The sequence below is a fragment of the Pomacea canaliculata genome, linkage group LG12, assembly GCF_003073045.1.
Source record: "Pomacea canaliculata isolate SZHN2017 linkage group LG12, ASM307304v1, whole genome shotgun sequence".
NCBI lineage: Eukaryota > Metazoa > Mollusca > Gastropoda > Architaenioglossa > Ampullariidae > Pomacea > Pomacea canaliculata.
In genome coordinates, this window is record NC_037601.1 from 16125751 (window position 1) to 16144955 (window position 19205).

Sequence of the window (19205 nt, forward strand, 5' to 3'; positions counted from 1 at the left end):
TTACAGCAACCGCTGCATGAACAATAAACGATAAAGGTAAAAGAAAAAAATTCTCAATTCAGATACATCCAAAGATTACTCCTTATAATTATGTAACACTTCTATGCATGTTGTACTTTAAAAAAAAAAAAAAAGTTTTTTCCTCAGTTTTAGTCTGTCATTTGATACTCACGATGTCACTGCTGAACACCGCTCACTGTACTCACAACTCAGTTGCAGTCACTAGGGGCTGATGTTTCCTCAGTCCACAAATATATATTTTCTATGACTAACCTAATAAAAACACACCCCTGTAGGGGACAGTCGTTTTGTGGACGGGTGAGTGTGAGAAGGATTCAGGACATGTTGACACAATGATACTTCAATGCCTTTAACAAGTCTGTTTCTTACCGACGTGTTGTGGATGGTGTTTTCCACCTTTAGATAGGGGTGTTGTCGTAAACTTCACCTTTTGAACGGGGTGGGCTGCTGGTGGGCGACACGAATATGTCGATGGCGGTGACGATAGCAGAGGCAAATGAGAAGAAGGAGGCAGCAACTGCGACGCCGTATGAGAAACCGAGGTGCTCACCCATGTTAGTCCACGAATATAACGACCTCCTCAGGATGCCAAACACAATAACAGCAGTCAGATGACCGGCGCCTGAAACCGAAAAAAGGAGAAAATAACATTGTCCCTTAATGACTAATGTAACTGTCCAAGCCATGTGTTTGTGGTTGAAGTATTTATTTTTAGACATAATTAATTAAACACTAGCCCATGCTTACCCACTGGTAGAACTGAGAGAACCGAGAGAGAATAATTTGACCTACAGGTAGGCAGACATACGCTGGGACGGATAGACAAACAGAAAGAGAGAGAGAAGAAGGCGGGTCTGACCTCCCACAATTCCGCCGAGGACGATGCCCACCCTGACCTCAGTGTTGTACCGACAGGACTTCTTGAAGGCGTACAGGATGGCGAGGATGGCGGCGATGTTCATTCCCATGAAAGCGAAAACTTCACACGATTGCACCCCGGCGTACCATTCTGGAACAATCCGGGCAAACGAGAACAATCTTTATCATCATGCATGTTTAACGTTTTAGGAGGAGTGTGTTAAATGTGTATGCGAGCGCGTGTTAACATCTGCATGTAATCCACGCTCGTTCCACTCTTCCACCTTTTTCAGCAAAAAGGTCCGGCAACAATTAACACATTTAATGTTTAGGGAACTAAATAGTGGCGAAATGTGAATGAAACAAAGAAAAATAGCACTACCAATCAGGCCATTACCGACCAGGTAACTAGGACGACCTCTTAACAGTCTTTCTTGGAGACTGTGCCGACCAATCATAAGCACAATGTTGCAGGGTCGACATGGCTTCTGCCCTCCATTGACTACCGTCGCCCTAGTTACGCTGTGCCAAGCTCACTTACGTCAACTTCATACATGACGTAAAAGAATGAGTCGCGCGGGGTCGCGTCGGCACCCGCGCGACTGCCCTCCCCTGACATCAAAGAGAACTAAAACAAATAGGAATCTAACTAGATTCACCTGAATCGCGAATCGTTACGGTATGTTTAGTCCTGGAATATTGACTGGCATACAATAAATTAAATATCCATCAACTTAATTTTATTATTAGATAAAGTAAAAACCTAAAAACTTCAGAGTGAACAGATCAGCAATAAACTTCAAAACAGTATCATATCAAGAGAACGAATGAACGAGGTAGTTAAATTATTTATTAACGATGCCAAGAGAGAATAAAAAGTAAGTATATCTGAGTCTTAATTTTGCTAACATGAAATTTTAAAAAAAGTCCATTAAGTAGTTGAAAATATTTGAAAGATAGCAGAGGTTCATGGCGAATTTTTCTTGAGAACAATAACGTAGGACCAGTTTAAAAGTGCCTCAGGTACTTCTATGAAAATGGGAAAATGAAAGTTTTGGAATATGAAACATTGTGAACTAAAGCAGGAGTTTCTCACCTAGTCGGGTGCCGTCGGTGGTGTCGCAGCGTCTGTTGAGCATGCAACGCCGCCAAAGTCCGAAACCTTGGTCCCTGAGCAATTCGTCGGCGCTGATAAAAGACCAGGAGACGGTACAGAATGCGATCCAGTTGCTGACACTGCCCAGAAACAGCAACACGATCGTCAGCCTCGTCAGGTGAGTAGCCTCCGCGCATCCTTCGCTGATTCCCATGGCGCTGGACCGTGTGTCAAGATGGCGGCTGCTGTGTGAAGATGGCAGTTAGGATGTCGTCTGCTTCTGTTGAACGACACTCGTACTGGTGTTCTGCACAACAAAATGACGGCGACTGAAGTCAAAACTTCTCCTACGATTGGATATTAGGATTGGATTTTACTTTGAATGAACTGACAGCTCGGTGTGATCATATGATTGACTTCTGAGGTCGTACCAATGATACGAGAGTATGTCGCTTTCCTAGGGCAACATGGAGAACGCAAGGAAAAACTTCTTGTTTTCGTAGTTAAGACCCGTTACTTAGACCCCGACGATACTGCTTTATGTTTCTCCTGCCCTGAATATCTTTGTTGTATTTGCTTTATTGCTTACGAGACAGGAAGCTTGTCCTCGAAGTTCCCATGTTGCTAAGAATGTACACTCCCTACATGACTACGGCTCCAGGAGAGTGTTTTAAGTCTTACAAAACTTGGGAGAAGGGGAGATAAAGGCGAGGTAAAGGGAGATAACTCCAGTCTATCTCCCTGTAGGCTAGCTTCGCGGACAGACATACCCCGAGACGAGATCCCAACGGAGGAACAAACAAAATTTGCATATTTATCACATTAGTCTGTCTACACAACAACTGTTGCGTGTCGCAATCATTTTGTATTCACTCGTTCGATAAGTGCAACTTACAGTGAACCCTGTGTCGCTTGACCTGGTAGTTGGTGACCCGAGATAGCTTCCTGTTCCACACCTAGTTGGTTCAGCTGTTGCATGCTGATATGTCGAAAGAATTGCATCTCCTGCTGTGTGCACCCTTCCGGTAAAAGTTCTCGTTTGTGTCCAGTTAATGAGTACTAAAGCAACTGAGGGCAGGGTTGTCTCCCTTGTTGATCCTCAGAAAAGATAAGTACCGTTTAAATTACGGTGTTTCTTCTGTTTTCTTAGTGACAAACAAATGTAAAAATAGGGTAAAACATTTTATAAAATATGCATAATTAGATTGTTAAGAAAAGTCTTACATCACTTGCAGTTATCTACATTAAAAGCTACTTAAACTGCATGATATGCTGCTCAACCCGAATATCACGGAAAGCCCGACTCTAATGTTGTGTACAGTAAGAGGGAAATGTCGAACCGCAGCCTCTGGGCTGGTGACTTGCTCAGACACTTTTCGATGTAAAAGCTTCTCGTTGAGGAAGGGACATTCCCGACCTCTCACACGGGTCGTCCTGAGAACTAGCACATCCAGGATCGATCCACTCCCCACAAGGGGAAATAACAATTCAATGTCAGATAAGAAACTTGGAATTAGCATTCGTGACGCACTCTTCTCTTGATGACTCTTTGGTCACTGTAGTGTTGTCAGTTCGATATCGATCGATCGCTCTCTTTTATCTCTGAACTGTTAGCACACTAGTACGATTTCACTTTATACATGAACATATTCATCTATTATTATTTTGAAACATGACCACATGTCGCTGTACAGTATATAGTCTACACTTGGGGCTCTCTGCCCCGCAGGAACCCGCTTACTGCCAAGGCTGCCTCTGTATGGTGTAATGACATTTATCTATATATATATATTTTTTTTTTGTGTGGCAGCATCTCATACCGGAGAAGTGTCTGCATTGTTTGTCATTTGCTTCATTTTTTCTTATACAAACAACTCTAAAAAAAAAAAAAAAAAATCATGATCATGACACGTTTTTGTGATTTAATGTCTCTTTACTTCAGTGCTTTTGTAAACAAATCTTATCTTCTTATATTAATATATTTTGTGTGTTGGCGTGGTGGTGGGTGAGGTGTGAGAAGGATTCAGGACATGTTGACACAACAATTCTTCAATGCCTCTCACAAGTCTGTTTTTTACCGACGTGTTGTGTTGTGGATGGTGTTTTCCACCTTTAGATAGGGGTGTTGTCGTAAACTTCACCTTTTGAACGGGGGTGGGCTGCTGGTGGGCGACACGAATATGTCTATGGCGGTGACAATGGCAGAGGCAAAGGAGAAGAAGGAGGCGGCAACTGCGAAACCGTAGGAGAAACCGAGCTTCTCTCGTATGTAAGTCCACGAATATAACGACCTCCTCAATATGCCAAACACAATAACAGCAGTCAGATGACCAGCGCCTGAAACCGAAAAAAGTTGAAAATAGCATTGTACTATAAATGACTAATGTAACTGTCCTAGCCATGTGTTTGTGGTTGAAGTATTTATTTATTTTTAGACATAATTAATTAAACACTTGCCCATGCTTACCCACTGGTAGAACTGAGAGAACCGAGAGAGAATAATTTGACCTACAGGTAGTAGGCAGACATACACTGGAAATGATAGACAGACAGAAAGAGAGGGAGAGGAAGGCGGGGCCTAACCTCCCACAAGGCCGCCGAGGACGATGCCCACCCTGATCTCAGTGTTGTACCGACAGGACTTCTAGAAGGCGTACAGGATGGCGAGGATAACGGCGATGTTCATTCCCATGAAAGCGAAAACTTCACACGATTGCACCCCGGCGAACCGTTCTGGAACAATCCGGGCAAACGAGAACAGTCTTTATCATCATGCATGTTTAGTCCTGGAATATTGACTGGCATACAACAAATTAATATCCATCAACTTAATTTTATTATTAGATAAAGTAAAAACCTAAAATCTTCAGAATGAACACATTAGCAATAAAATTCAAAACAGTATCATATCAAGCGAACGAATGAAGGAGGTAGTCAAATTATTTATTAACGATGCCAAAAGAGAATAAAAAGTAAAAATATATGAGTCTTGATTGTGCTAACATGAAATTTTAAAAAAGTCAATTAAGGAGTTGAAAATATTTGAAAGACAGCAGAGGTTCATGGCGATTTTTTTTAGAACAATAACGTAGGACCAGTTTAGAAGTGACTCAGGTACTTCTATGAAAATTGGAAAATGAAAGTTTAGGAATATGAAACACTGTGAACTAAAGCAGGCGTTTCTCACCATGTCGGGTGCCGTCAGTGGTGACGCAGAGTGCGTCGAGCGAGCAACGCCGCCAAAGTCCAACACCTAGGTTGTCAAATATGTCGGTGCTGAGAGACCAGGAGACGGTACAGAATGCGATCCAGTTGCTGACACTGCCCAGAAACAGCAACACGATCGTCAGCCTCGTCAGGTGAGTAGCCTCCACGCATCCTTCGCTGATTCCCATGGCGCTGGACCGTGTGTCCAGATGGCGGCTGCTGTGTGAAGATGGCAGTTAGGATGACGTCAGCTTCTGTTGAACGACACTCGTACTGGTGTTCTGCACAGCAAAATGACGGCGACTGAAATCAAGACTTCTCCCAAGACTGGATATTAGGATTGTATTTTACTTTGAATGAACTGACAGCTCGGTGTGATCATGTGATTGACTTCTGAGGCGTACCAATGATACGAGAGTATGTCGCCTTCCTAGGGCAACATGGAGAACGCAAGGAAAAACTTCTTGTTTTCGTAGTTAAGACCCGTTACTTAGACCCCGATGATACTGCTTTATGTTTCTCCTGCCCTGAATATCTTTGTTGTATTTGCTTTATTGCTTACGAGACAGGAAGCTTGTCCTCGAAGTTCCCATGTTGCTAAGAATGTACACTCCCTACATGACTACGGCTCCAGGAGAGTGTTCTAAGTCTTACAAAACTTGAGAAAAGGGGAGATAAAGGCGAGGTACAGGGAGATAACTCCCTTCTATCTCCCTGTTGGCTAGCCTCGAGGACAGACATACCCCGAGACGAGATCCCAACGGAAGAACTAACAAAATTTGCATATTTATCACATTAGTCTGTCTACACAACAACTGTTGCGTGTCGCAATCATTTTGTATTCATTCGTTCGATAAGTGCAACTTACAGTGAACCCTGTGTCGCTTGACCTGGTAGTTGGTGACCCGAGATAGCTTCCTGTTCCACACCTAGTAGGTTCAGCTGTTGCAAGCTGATATGTCGAAAGAATTGCATCTCCTGCTGTGTGCACCCGGCCGGTAAAAGTTCTCGTTTGTGTCTAGTTAATGAGTACTAAAGCAACTGAGGGCAGGGTTGCCTCCCTTGTTTATGCTCAGAAAAGATAAGTACCGTTTTAATTACGGTGTTTCTTCTGTTTTCTTAGTGACAAACAAATGTAAAAATAGGGGAAAACATTTTATAAAATATGCATACTTAGATTGTTAAGAAAAGTCTTACAACACTTGCAGTTATCTACATTAAAAGCTACTTAAACTGCATGATATGCTGCTCAACCCGAATATCACGGAAAGCCAGACTGTAATGTTGTGGACGGTAGGCAAGGAATGTCGAACCGGACCCTACGGGCTGATAACGTCTACGCGAAGCTGTGTTTCGCCTCTGTTCGATGTAACAGCTTCCCTTTGAGGAAAGGACATGCCCGACCTCTCACACGGGTCGTCCTGAGAACTAGCTCATCCAGGATCGATCCACTCCCCACAAGGGGAAATAAAAATTCAATGTCAAATAAGAAACTTTAAATTAGCATTCATGATGCACTCTTCTCTTGATGACCCTTTGATCATTGTAGTGTCGTCTGTTCGATATCGATCGCTCTCTTTTATCTCTGAACTGCTAGCACACTAGTACGATTTCACTTTATACATGAACATATTCATATATTATTATTTTTAAACATGACCACATGTCCCTGTACAGTATATAGTCTACACTTGGGCCCCGCGTACTGCCAAGGCTGCCTCTGTATGGTGTAATGACATGTCTCTATATTTTTTTTTTTTTTTTGTGGCAGCATCTCATACCGGAGAAGTGTCTGCATCCTCCAAAAGGCAGAAGATACATTGAAGTGAGAAGCAAATGCTTCTGACAGTGCTTTTATAAAACGAAAACCAGTCCCAAGAAAGATATCGTTAGTGCTTCTCTTCTTTTGTTTGTCATTTGCTTCATTTTTTTCTTATACAAACAGCTCTAAAAAAAATAATGATCATGACACGTTTTTGTGATTTAATATCAATTTTGCTTGTTTTATAAGCCCTTTCTATGACAAGAATAGCACATCACCGGTTCGGACCCCTCTGAGGCAAGCAGCCTCACGATTAAAAAGGAAAGTGTTTAGAGTATTATTTCAGCATCATACCTTCCATCAGCAAAATAAAGTCTCATTTCCTCTCTTTTTTAATATAAATATACGTCACTTTATTCATCTTCTTTAAAAACTTTTTTCCAACACTAGTTGTTCATACACCACCATCAATTGTCTTCATCTTCACATCAGTATGATAACTTCTAACAAAAGAACAAAATCTTACTCTCATTCTCTCTCTCTCACGTCATCCAGGGCCGCCGAGCGCCAACACAGGCCCAGGATGGACGACCTCTGCGGGCCCCTTGTAATTGTAATCGTAAATTATTATACGATAATATGCTTACATATACACCGTATGGGGGGCCCCACGATAGTAGATTATTGTATTACGGTATACAGCCTACACTTACGTTTCTCGGCCCTGCATATGATAGTGTTCGATAGTTCGGCCTGACCGGCTTTTCCTTTGTGTGGGTGTCCTCCAATTTTGTCTAGTTTAGAGTTAGTGATGCAGTTAAGGTCTCCTGCAAGAATATTAAAAAAAAAAACAAAACAAAACAAAACCAAAACAAACAATCAAAAAAAAAACAAAACAAAACAAACCACAAAACAAAACAAAAACCAAAACAAAAACTTGGACGAGGCGTGCGTTTCGGGCGGATTGACCCTTGCGATCATCCCAAATGTGGGTGACGAGTGTGTAATTTATTAGTAAGGGGGACAGCGTTCACGCTATTCCTTGCAACAGTAACAAAATAAATGTCTTGTACACGTCCTTGCATTCTCTTATCATCATCTTCGCATACAGGTCGTAACCTAGAATATTTGTTATTCTTATATTCTTGTTTAACGTCACCTGTGCCAGAGACGGACCTGGCAGAGAAAGAATCGGAAGCTCCTTCACCCGCTAATGGCAATAAAACCAAGTGGCAGGCATGTTATTCTCATTACGGCAGAAGGTTAAAATACTATACCTAACTGACTGCTCCGACTTAGTAAATGCAGCCTATGATGTAGAAGTATGATACAGAATGGTAAAAGTTTGCCTACAGCACCCGGTGTTCCCAGGCGGTCACCCATCCAAGTACTAACCGGGCCCGACGTTGCTTAACACCCAACGGATAGCATCATGGTCCTCTCTATGTACTAATCTTCTGTCGTGGGCTTCTGCCCGTGATGAACAAATGTTTCTTTTTGTTAAGCAGTGCTTTTAGGCCCTTGGTCACCCAAGGTTTGTTGTTAGGATAAACATACACTGCTTTGATGGACTGGTGCAATCTACACTATTTTACTCCTCACTTTTACTTCTAACTGTGTGTTAAATGTCTGTATGGGTATGTGAGCAAAGACAAATTTCTGTCCTCCTGGGCAGACAATAAAGTCTGTTTTGATTTGATTTGATTTTGATGGTATGGCCGTAAGCGGATGCTGAACATTTAGCATACTTTATATAAACAACATTTAGCAAACTTTATAAAAGAACCGTACACTCACACTAAAGGTTCAAGGTGTACCTACACAACTTCACGAGCACATCCCCTAGACTGGCCTAGCTGATATGTCGAAAGAATTGCATCTCCTGCTGTGTACACGTTTACATTAGACCTCATTTCTCACCATGAACCACTCGCAGGTCACCCACCCACCTTCACAAGGATAAAACATGGAGAGCTGCTTCCCTTCCTGTTCCTACAAACCACTTGGAGGGTGTGTAGACACTTTTTTTTTTAAGTGTAGAGCGAATTCTGTCGTAACCCCTTTCCCCAACCTTCCAACAGGACCCTGCTTGTCCAGGGGTCACTTCCACTCTTTCTCCAGGACGATTTTACAACACACAGGGGAGAGTTACAACTTAGTGTTTATCTGATGTCAGACCAGCGAACTTTATGTGGTTTTGCTGAGCAGGATGTTGGGTGTGTCCGAAATTTGAGTGCTTTTATTATCTCATGTTTGCAACAGCTAAGTTTTTCTTTTGATCGCATGGTCAATAATTATTATTATATCAATAACGCAACATGCAAACACTTCTAAAATCACATCTGCTGCAGTGTTGATAGACAGTAAATATGTTTACCCCATGCTAGGGGTAGAGGACCACCTGGACACATGGAAAAAGGGTGCTGACTTAACGGTTGAAGTCAGAAAGTCCATGCAAAACAAAACAAAGAAAACAAAACAAAACAAAACAAAACAAAACAAAACAAAACAAAACAAAAAAACAAACAAAACAAAACAAAACAAAGCAAAGTAAAACAAAGCAAAACAAAGGAGAACAAAGCAAAACAAAACAAAAACTAAATTTAGTTTTATCATAGAAGAAAAATCAAAGAAGAATTAATGCCAAGACATACCTGACGTGCAGATGCTTTGAGGACAAGAGCCTTCTGTCGCCGGCTTCCAGACCAGGTAGACGTGTGCGACTGTCGGAGGTGTCTGTATGACACACCTGTAGGTGTACAGGGGGCTGGGGAGGTGTCCCCGCGGTTCCACCTGTGTCACGTGACCAGCCATACCTCATGGGTGTCGCGCCCGTACGCAAGGGATTGCAAGAAAAAAAAAGGAAGCTGTCTCCGTAAGAAATTTATCTGTCCAACCTTTGTACAAGTGGAGTATCAATGTTAATTCAATTAACTATTTTCTATTTTCGAGAAGCTGTTGTAATGAAAGCTGTTATGGAACATTTCCAAGGTGGACACTTTATATTTCTATCTCTTTTCGTTTTCAAAGATACTTTGTTAAACTTCACTGTGGACTTTCAAATTCTACTGCATGTTTCTTGCAAGGTTTTATTTCTGCTACTGTTTGAAAGATGTCTGGGCAGCGATTATCCTCGGTATTTTCAGTAGCTTTCACACGGTAGCACCCTTGTACCCATGCTTCCCCCCTCAAAAACAAACAAAACAAAACATCCCACCAAATGTGTATGTTTATGCAAAGAGAAAACATCATTAATCATACGTTTTATGTCTACAAAGCTTTTTTTTTAATTTGTTGCAAACAGGTAAGTCTAGAGGTAGTGGCTCACCTGGTGACACCGTGCGTCACATCAAGTAGAGGGGATGTCGCCACAGCTTTCAGCTTCTCCATTTGTTTTTATATACACACCTGGAAATGCAGGGTAACACTCACACACAAGGACTGTATTATTTCAAACTTAGCCATTAAAGGACTATTATTTCTGTATTTGTTTTTTTTTTAATTAGAGCTCATGATGCTTAGCGCCATTATTTCATTAGTCGGTGCTCTATCAACTATTCCAGTAATATTGCAGTTCGTTGGCCTGGGGCACCGTGTGGAACTCGGGGAAAATGTCTTGTTTCCAGTCATGAAGCCGTCTTGAGACGTTTGATGTTTGACCCCGGGGCAGTTATAAAGTGGTTTGCCCTGAGGAAACGGTCCTAGAAAAAAAACTGCTTGTAATACCGGAATGTGGAGTTTCACGTTGGTGTGGGGGTGAGTTAGGGTTGATTGCAGTCTACGACTCTTTCCTACAGCTAAACACAAATCGTGGGGTGCATGTATTTTATTCCTTTCCCACGACGATGACAGTACCGTCAAGAACGAGACATACACTACCTACCTCCTATCTTTGTTCGCAGGGTGGAAATGGCTCCCAATCCTGTGTTGTTTCTGCATCTGACTCCAGTTTTCATGCCACCCGGTCCTCTTATTCTAGTAACCCCAAAATTTTCAGACGCTAACCCATCCTCGGTGGTCATGCGGCCATCACTCAGTTCTCTCCCTGAATGAGCCCTCAGCAACAACCACCGGTCTGTCCTCCGAGGACATCTGTCATAGACCTGGAGGAGCAGATAATGTCACGCTGACCTAGAATTTATAGACACAGAAACACTGTTTCAAAGTATGGTTTCAAAAGTTAGGGTCGAGGAGACCCTTAATAGAAAAAAAATGGAGGGCTTTCAAGGATTTCGGACAGCTCACACATTGTTCTCTGTATATTTGTACTTTGTTGTATGTCATGGACCGTCCGCAGACACGCGCATTCTTGCCACAAACCACAATAATCTGATCGCTTGAGGGTGGGCGTACCTCCTTAGAGGCACGAATAATTATTGAATTGAAACACAATTTTAAATGAAAAAGGACAAAGTATCAACAATCAGAGATTCGCTCCTTCTTTCGCCACACAACATATATTACCAATATATTATATCATTCATCCAACGTACTATTAGAGTTAACAATAAAGTTGATTCACATAAATACTGTCACTGATGAAGTATTCCGCTGTCTCCGGTGCTGTCCTTTCTTGATGAATTACCAATGTTCATATCCACTGTATTATAGTATAAAATGTTCGTTCTTGACGAAACCCAAACCTTTTTATATTAAAGTCTTTGCAACCCTCCCAAGTCCTCTATTCTAATGAGTATCACTAATCTTATTTCCTAGAAGTCGATTTATCATTTTTAAAAAAGTGTTTTTTACGATACCGACAGTTTACAAGCAGAACGTCACGGACTTGCACATGCGGTTGCCTCCTGGGTGTTTATGGATGATGATAGGTTAGCTGAAGGCCGAGAGAAAACCTTCCCTCCACCATTGGTTTAACCTCAAGCTGTTTGGAACTGTCCTTTCAGGGCGACGGATGGTGGTCGGTGCGACAGTTTTGCACCAAGATTTCTGCTCTGGATCCGTGGTTTACTCGCTCTCACCAGTGTGTGGTTTGTTGGCCCCACCAACAAACTGTACTGCGGGATGCCCAAGCCACAGAGCTCCCCACAGCGCGGACACGGACTACAGTAAATCACGATCTGTGAAGTACATCCCCTGTAGTATAAACACAGTATTACTTCCCCGGTAACACTTATTCCGCGGTCGCACCAGTAGCGAGAAAGTCCAGAGAAAAACTAACAATTCCAACTTCTGTTCCGCCGTCTGCTTTCTGCTTACCGTTTTTCCCTAACGTTATTTTACTCTATCTTTTTCGTCACTTTATTTTGACATCACAATTTACGTCATTTGCTCAAGGGCAAACAACTTGCAGCCCACTACGCTAGATCAGATCAACCACGGTTGTCGACCTTCCCGCCTTACCCCCTCTACTAAGTACTTATACGTTACAATTAAATAACCCTATCTCTGGTGAGGGAGGGAGGACATTATCCACAGAAACTATATAAAGAAAATAAACTAAAATTATTGCTTTCAATATCACATTTTATTAAAAAAAACAACAAAAAACAAAAACAAAAGCAAAACCTAAAAAATAAGTGTACCATGGCAGAATAAATCAGACTGCCGACAACGTGTTGGTGTGATGATGTGGAAACATGAGAGGAAGTACATGTTAGAAACCTGGCTTTGAATCTTTGAACCTGACCACATTATTGTCGGCTGTCACCACACCCATCATCAATGTATCTACTTGAAGGTGACAGGTCATACTCACGTGTTATTGTTTCACTGACTGAATTCCTGCCGCAAACTTTGGAACTGGTATTCTGACAGTAGCTGGTCAGTTTGAAAACTGTTGTCCTTCTGTCCGATTTCAAGCCAGTAGAACGCCAACATTTATTTTTGTTTTATTTTTTGAATGCAAATACGCCCCATTAGTTTTGTAGGTTCTGGCATCATCACTGAATAGTCTGTGAGGACATGTGGGGACTGTTTATTCAACGCAACATATTACTGGACGGTTAAATTTTATCAACAAGCAAGCTTATCATGCGCAAATGTAAATATAAAAGGGTTAAGGTAGCCCTGCACCCGTTGGGTCGCTGAGGAGCGTTAAAAACCGTTCTTATCTCGGTGCAAACTATTTTTCGGATCGTTCCCATCTCTTCCTTGTTGCATTTTTCCCTCTAACCTTCTAAAGAGCCAAATAACCGTTCAACGCCTGGATCTCTAGGTGGTCGTATGTTGCATTACAATTTAAAATAAAAGCTTGCTTTACAATTTTTTGTTTACGTTTAAGTTTTTTATGGGCATGTAACAGAGAGGACCTGTGGCGGTCAGTTTGTTGCTGCTTGGTTTTCCTTCGTTCATTCAAGCAGAAAACACAGAAGCTAAATACTCCTGGCAACCTTTATTAACATACATGTGCGGATCCACACCTCGCTGACTCATTCACACTCGCTGCCTGCACGTCACCCATCACTGGCACTTATGTTGACAGTAAACAAGCTGACTTACATCTACTACCTTCACAGACACACGAATCCCAGCCAAGCACAATATAGAACTGAGTGAGTTCACAGACCAGTGAAGATAATTAAATACAAAAACTGTTGTGTTTGCTCGTGTGATTCGTGTCTCTTTACTTGAGTGCTTTTGTAAACAAGTCTTATCTTCTTATATTTATATATTTTGTGTGTGGGCGTGGTGGTGGGTGAGGTGTGAGAAGGATTCAGGACATGTTGACACAATGATACTTCAATGCCTCTCACAAGTCTGTTTTTTACCGACTTGTTGTGGATGGTGTTTAAACCTTTAGATAGGGGTGTTGTCGTAAACTTCACCTTTTGAACGGGGTGGACTGCTGGTGGGCGACACGAATATGTCTATGGCGGCCACAATGGCAGAGGCGATGGAGAAGAAGGAGGCGGCAACTGCGAAACCGTAGGAGAAACCGAGCTGCTCTCGTATGTAAGTCGACGAATATAACGACCTCCTCAGGATGCCAAACACAATTACAGCAGTCAGATGACCGGCGCCTTAAACCGAAAAAAAGAGGAAATAGCATTGTCCTATAAATGACTAATGTAACTAACCCAGCCATGTGTTTGTGCTTGATGTATTTATTTATTTTTAGACACAATGAATTAAAAACGTGCCCGTACATACCCACTGGTAGAACTCATAGAACTGATAGAACCAAGAGAGAATAATTTGACTTACAGGACACACAGGTGAACGGATAGAAAGACAGAAAGAGGGGGCAAAAAAATCGGGGTCTGACCTCCCACAATGCCGCCGAGGACGATGCCCACCCTGACCTCAGTGTTGTACCGACAGGACTTCTTGAAGGCGTACAGGATGGCGAGGATGGCGGCGATGTTCATTCCCACGAAAGCAAAAACTTCACACGATTGCACCCCGGCGTACCATTCTGGAACAATCCGGGCAAACGAGAACAATCTTTATCATCATGTATGTTTAGTCACGCGTATCATCCTGGAATAATGACTGGTATAGAATAAATTAATCTCACATCAACTTACTCAATTACCTTTAGCTCTAACCCATATTCACTGTTATTAGTTAAAGTAAAAACCTAAAAACTTCAGACTGAACAGATAGGCAATAAAATTCAAAACAGGATCATATCAAGCGAATGAATGAAAGAGGTAGTCAAATTATTTATTATCGAAGCCAAGAGAGAATAAAAAGTAAGAATATCTGAGTCTTGATTGTGCTATCATGAAATTTAAAAAAAAAAGTCCATTAAGTAGTTGAAAATATTTGAAAGATAGCAGAGGTTCATTGCGAATTTTTTTTCTTTAAAGAACAATAACGTAGGACCAATTTAGAAGTGCCTCAGGTACTTCTATGAAAATGGGAAAATGAAAGATTTGGAATATGAAACATTGTGAACTAAAGCAGGCGTTTCTCACCTTCTCTGGTGCCGTCGGTGGTGATGCAGCCTACGTTGAGCGTGCAACGCCGCCAAAGTCCGAAACCTTCGACGTCGTTCCATTGGTCAACGCTGATAAAAGACCAGGAGTCGGTGCAGAATGCGATCCAGTTGCTGACACTGCCCAGAAACAGCAACACGATCGTCAGCCTCGTCAGGTGAGTAGCCTCCGCGCATCCTTCCCTGATTCCCATGGCGCTGGACCGTGTGTCAAGATGGCGGCTGCTGTGTGAAGATGGCAGTTAGGATGACGTCTGCTTCTGTTGAACGACACTCGTACTGGTGTTCTGCACAGCAAAATGACGGCGACTGAAATCAAAACTTCTCCTGAGACTAGATATTAGGATTGTATTTTACTTTGAATGAACTGACAGCTCGGTGTGATCATGTGATTGACTTCTGAGGCGTACCAATGATGCGAGAGTATGTCGCTTTCCCAGGGCAACATGGAGAACGCAAGGAAAAGCTTCTTGTTTTTGTAGTTAAGACCCGTTACTTAGACCCCGACGATACTGCTTTATGTTTCTCCTGTCCTGAATATCTTTGTTGTATTTGCTTTATTGCTTACGAGACAGGAAGCTTGTCCTCGAAGTTCCCATGTTGCTAAGAATGTACACTCCCTACATGACTACGGCTCCAGGAGAGTGTTTTAAGTCTTACAAAACTTGGGAGAAGGGGAGATAAAAGGCGAGGTAAAGGGAGATAACTCCCGTCTATCTCCAGCTGTTGCATGCTGATATGTCGAAAGAATTGCATCTCCTGCTGTGTACACGTTGACATTAGACCTCATTTCTCACCATGAACCACTCGCAGGTCACCCACCCATCTTCCCAAGGATAAAACATGGAGAGCTGGTTCCCTTCCTGTTCCTACAAACCACTTGGAGGGTGTGTAGACACTTTTTTTAAATGTACAGTGAATTGTGTCATAACCACTTTCTCCAACTTTCCAACATGACCCTGCTTGTCTAGGGGTCACTTCCACTATTTGTCCAGGACGATTTTACAACACACAGGGAGAGGTAAACCTTATTGTTTATCTGATGTTAGAACCATCGAACTTTAATGTGGTTTTTGCTGAGCAGGATGTTGGTGTGTCCGAAATTTGAGTGCTTTTATTATCTCATGTTTGCAACAACTAAGTTTTTCTTTTGATCGCATGGTCAATAATTATTATTATATCAATAACGCAACACGCAAACACTTCTAAAATCACATTTGCAGCATTGTTGACAGACAGTAAACCATTTTGGGGTAGAGGACCACCTGGACACATGGAAAAAGGGTGCGGACTTAACGGTTAAGTCAGTAAAGTCCATGCAACACAAAACAAAACAAAACAAAACAAAGCAAAACAAAACAAAATAAAAACCAAATTGAGTTTTATCATAGAAGAAAAATCAAAGAAGAATGCCAAGACTTACCTGAGCTGCAGATGCTGTGAGGACAAGATCTCGAGCCTTCCGTCGCCGGCTTCCAGACCAGGTAGACGTGTGCGATTGTCGGAGGTGTCTGTGTGACACACCTGTAGGTGTACAGGGGGCTGGGGAGGTGTCCCCGAGGCTCCACCTGTGTCACGTGACCAGCCTTACCTAGTGGGTGTAGCGCACGTACGCCAGTGATTGCAAGAAAAAAAAAAGGAAGCTGTCTCGTAAGAAATTTATCTGTCCTCCCTTTGTACAAGTGGAGTATCAATGTTAATTCAATTGACTATTTTCTATTTTCGAGAAGTTGTTGTAGTGAAAGCTGTTATGGAACGTTTCCAATCTGGACATTTTATATTTCTTTCTCTTTACGTTTTTTAAAAATACTTCTTTAAACTTCACTGTGGACTTTCAAATTCTACTGCATGTTTCTTGCAAGGTTTTGTTGTTGTTACTGTTTGAAAGAAGTCTTGGGCAGCGTTTATCCTCAGTATTTTCAGTTGCTTTCACACGGTAGCACCCTTGTACCCATGCTCCCCCCCCCCTCACCAAAAAAACAAAACAAAACAAAAAAACCCACCAAATGTGTATGTTTATGCAAAGAGAAAACATCATTAATCATACGTTTTGTGTCTACAAAGTTTGTTTTTTTTTAATTTGTTGGAAACAGGTAAGTCTACAGGTAGTGGCTGACCTGGTGACACCGTGCGTCACATCAAATAACGGGGATGTCGCAACAGCTTTCAGCTTCTCCATTTGTTTTTATATACACACCTGGAAATGCAGGGTAACACTCACACACACACAAGCAGTGTATTATTTCAAACTTAGCCATTAGAGGAATGTTATTTCTGTATTTGTTCATTCAAGCCGAAATCAGAGAATAAATACTCCTGGCAACCTTTATTAACATACACGTGAACACGCACAAATACCCACACACCTGTTCTGAACAAAGACAGCTACATCTGCCTCTTGCAGGTCCTGTCTAAGATTTATTTATGAAAAGAAATGTTACAGGAACCGCTGCATGAACAATAAACGATAAAGGTAAAAGAACCAAAATCTCAATTCAGATACATTTTTTCTCAGTTATCGTCCGTCGATGGTTGGTACTCACGATGTCGCTGCTAAACACCGCTCACTGTACTCACGACTCAGTTGCAGTCACTAGTAGCTGATGTTTCCTCAGTCCACAAATATATATTTTCTATGACTAACCTAATAAAAACACACCCCTGTAGGGGACAGTCGTCTTGTGGACGGGTGACCACACCCTCATCTCTCTGTATCACCAACAATATCAAATGTCCAAGCTCGCTCGTGAAACCTCAACAGTTCGCGTCTCTCAGGACGAGTTGCTCCTAGGGCCCGGTGCTCGTAAGATCATTCCAAGGACCAGTTTCTGTACATATTAATAAATTATAAAAGGAATTAATAAGGAGAAACTGTATAAAAATATAGAATTCAAATAAATTGTACAAAAATCTGAGATACAGAAAGAATGTGGTTACCGCCCCTTCTGTAAGAACTACTCCCCCACATGCACTTGTTTCGTCTCCCTGGGAAGAGAAGCACTTGCCGGTGACGGTTAATTATAATATCATTGTCCTTTGTTATCCCTTTCTACAATCTAAATTATTATTTTTTTTAAATACGGCTTGTTATTCATGCTCTTGCCGTTACTTGCTCAACAGGTGCGGATCCACACCTCGCTGACTCATTCATACTCGCTGCCTGCACCATCACTGACACTTACATCTACTACCTTCACAGACACACGAATCCCAGTCAAGCACAGTATAGAACTGAGTTCACAGAACATTGATAATAACCGTTTTTAAATGCAAAAACTGTTGTGTGTTTGGTCGTGTGCTTCATGTTTTTTGCTTTTGTAAACAAATCTTATCTTCTTATATTTATATATTTTGTGTGTGGGCGTAGTGGTGGGTGAGGTGTGAGAAGGATTCAGGACATGTTGACACAACAATTCTTCAATGCCTCTCACAAGTCTGTTTTTTACCTACTTGTTGTGGATGGTGTTTTCCACCTTTAGAGAGGGGTGTTGTCGTAAACTTCACCTTTTGAACGGGGTGGGCTGCTGGTGGGCGACACGAATATGTCTATGGCGGTGACAATGGCAGAGGCAAAGGAGAAGAAGGAGGCGGCAACTGCAAAACCGTAGGAGAAACCGAGCTTCTCTCGTAAGCTGTAAGCTTCTCTCGAGCTGTAAGTCGACGAATATAACGACCTCCTCAGGATGCCAAACACAATAACAGCAGTCAGATGACCAGCGCCTGAAACCGAAAAAAGTTGAAAATAGCATTGTCCTATAAATGAGTAATGTAACTGTCCTAGCCATGTGTTTGTGGTTGAAGTATTTATTTATTTTTAGACATAATTAATTAAACACTTGCCCATGCTTACCCACTGGTATAACTGAGAGAGCAGAGAGAGAATAATTTGACCTACAAGTAGTAGGCAGACATACACTGGGAATGATAGACAGACAGAAAGAGAGGGAGAGGAAGGCGGGGCCTAACCTCCCACAATGCCGCCGAGGACGATGCCCACCCTGACCTCAGTGTTGTACCGACAGGACTTCTTGAAGGCGTACAGGATGGCGAGGATGGCGGCGATGTTCATTCCCATGAAAGCGAAAACTTCACACGATTGCACCCCGGCGAACCATTCTGGAACAATCCGGGCAAACGAGAACAATCTTTATCATCATGTATGTTTAGTCACGCTTATCATCCTGGAATATTGACTGGCATACAATAAATTAATATCCATCAACTTAATTTTATCGCTAGATAAAGCAAAAACCTAAAAACTTCAGAATGAACAGAAAGGCAATAAAATTCAAAACAGGATCATTTCAAGTGAACGAATGAAAGAGGTAGTCAAATTATTTATTAACGATGCCAAAAGAGAA

At 42.0% G+C, this 19205-nt stretch overlaps 4 protein-coding genes across 8 annotated transcripts in view; all 4 read right to left on the reverse strand.

Moving 5' to 3' along the window:
- LOC112576431 lies at positions 1 to 9801 on the reverse strand. Of its 2 annotated transcripts, none has more exons than XM_025258831.1 (4): positions 9599 to 9801; positions 1976 to 2282; positions 881 to 1030; positions 1 to 643 (listed from the first exon to the last, which is right to left on the reverse strand). In XM_025258831.1, the coding sequence occupies exons 2-4, from the start codon at positions 2187 to 2189 to the stop codon at positions 420 to 422; spliced, it is 588 nt and encodes a 195-aa protein (XP_025114616.1). In that variant the 5' UTR covers positions 2190 to 2282; positions 9599 to 9801; the 3' UTR covers positions 1 to 419. The 2 variants fall into 2 exon arrangements, with proteins under 2 accessions (XP_025114616.1, XP_025114617.1); XM_025258832.1 differs by lacking the exon at positions 9599 to 9801 and adding an exon at positions 2871 to 3072.
- LOC112576432 overlaps positions 3888 to 19205 on the reverse strand; it is a 24272-nt gene continuing 8954 nt past the window's right edge. The window contains exons 1-4 of one of the 4 annotated variants that reach the window (XM_025258837.1): positions 16268 to 16298; positions 14825 to 15131; positions 14170 to 14319; positions 3888 to 4312 (exon numbers count right to left, since the gene is read on the reverse strand). In XM_025258837.1, coding sequence (XP_025114622.1) covers positions 4113 to 4312; positions 14170 to 14319; positions 14825 to 15038 — 564 coding nt within the window. In that variant the 5' untranslated portion in view covers positions 15039 to 15131; positions 16268 to 16298 and the 3' untranslated portion in view covers positions 3888 to 4112. Of the gene's footprint in view, positions 4313 to 13340; positions 13925 to 14169; positions 14320 to 14824; positions 15132 to 16267; positions 16299 to 19205 lie in introns of those variants that run through there. The other 3 variants (XM_025258833.1, XM_025258836.1, XM_025258835.1) reach the window with 3 other exon arrangements.
- Positions 7333 to 19205, reverse strand: part of LOC112576427 — a 27746-nt gene continuing 15873 nt past the window's right edge. Inside the window, exon 5 of the transcript XR_003101841.1 lies at positions 7333 to 7536. The gene's annotated coding sequence lies outside the window, so the exon portion shown is untranslated. The remainder of the gene's footprint in view (positions 7537 to 19205) is intronic.
- The window catches only part of LOC112576428, a 9950-nt gene continuing 7900 nt past the window's right edge, over positions 17156 to 19205 (reverse strand). The window contains exons 3-5 of the mRNA XM_025258822.1: positions 18811 to 18960; positions 18349 to 18564; positions 17156 to 17672 (exon numbers count right to left, since the gene is read on the reverse strand). Of these exons, the coding sequence (XP_025114607.1) occupies positions 17632 to 17672; positions 18349 to 18564; positions 18811 to 18960 (407 nt within the window). The 3' untranslated portion in view covers positions 17156 to 17631. The remainder of the gene's footprint in view (positions 17673 to 18348; positions 18565 to 18810; positions 18961 to 19205) is intronic.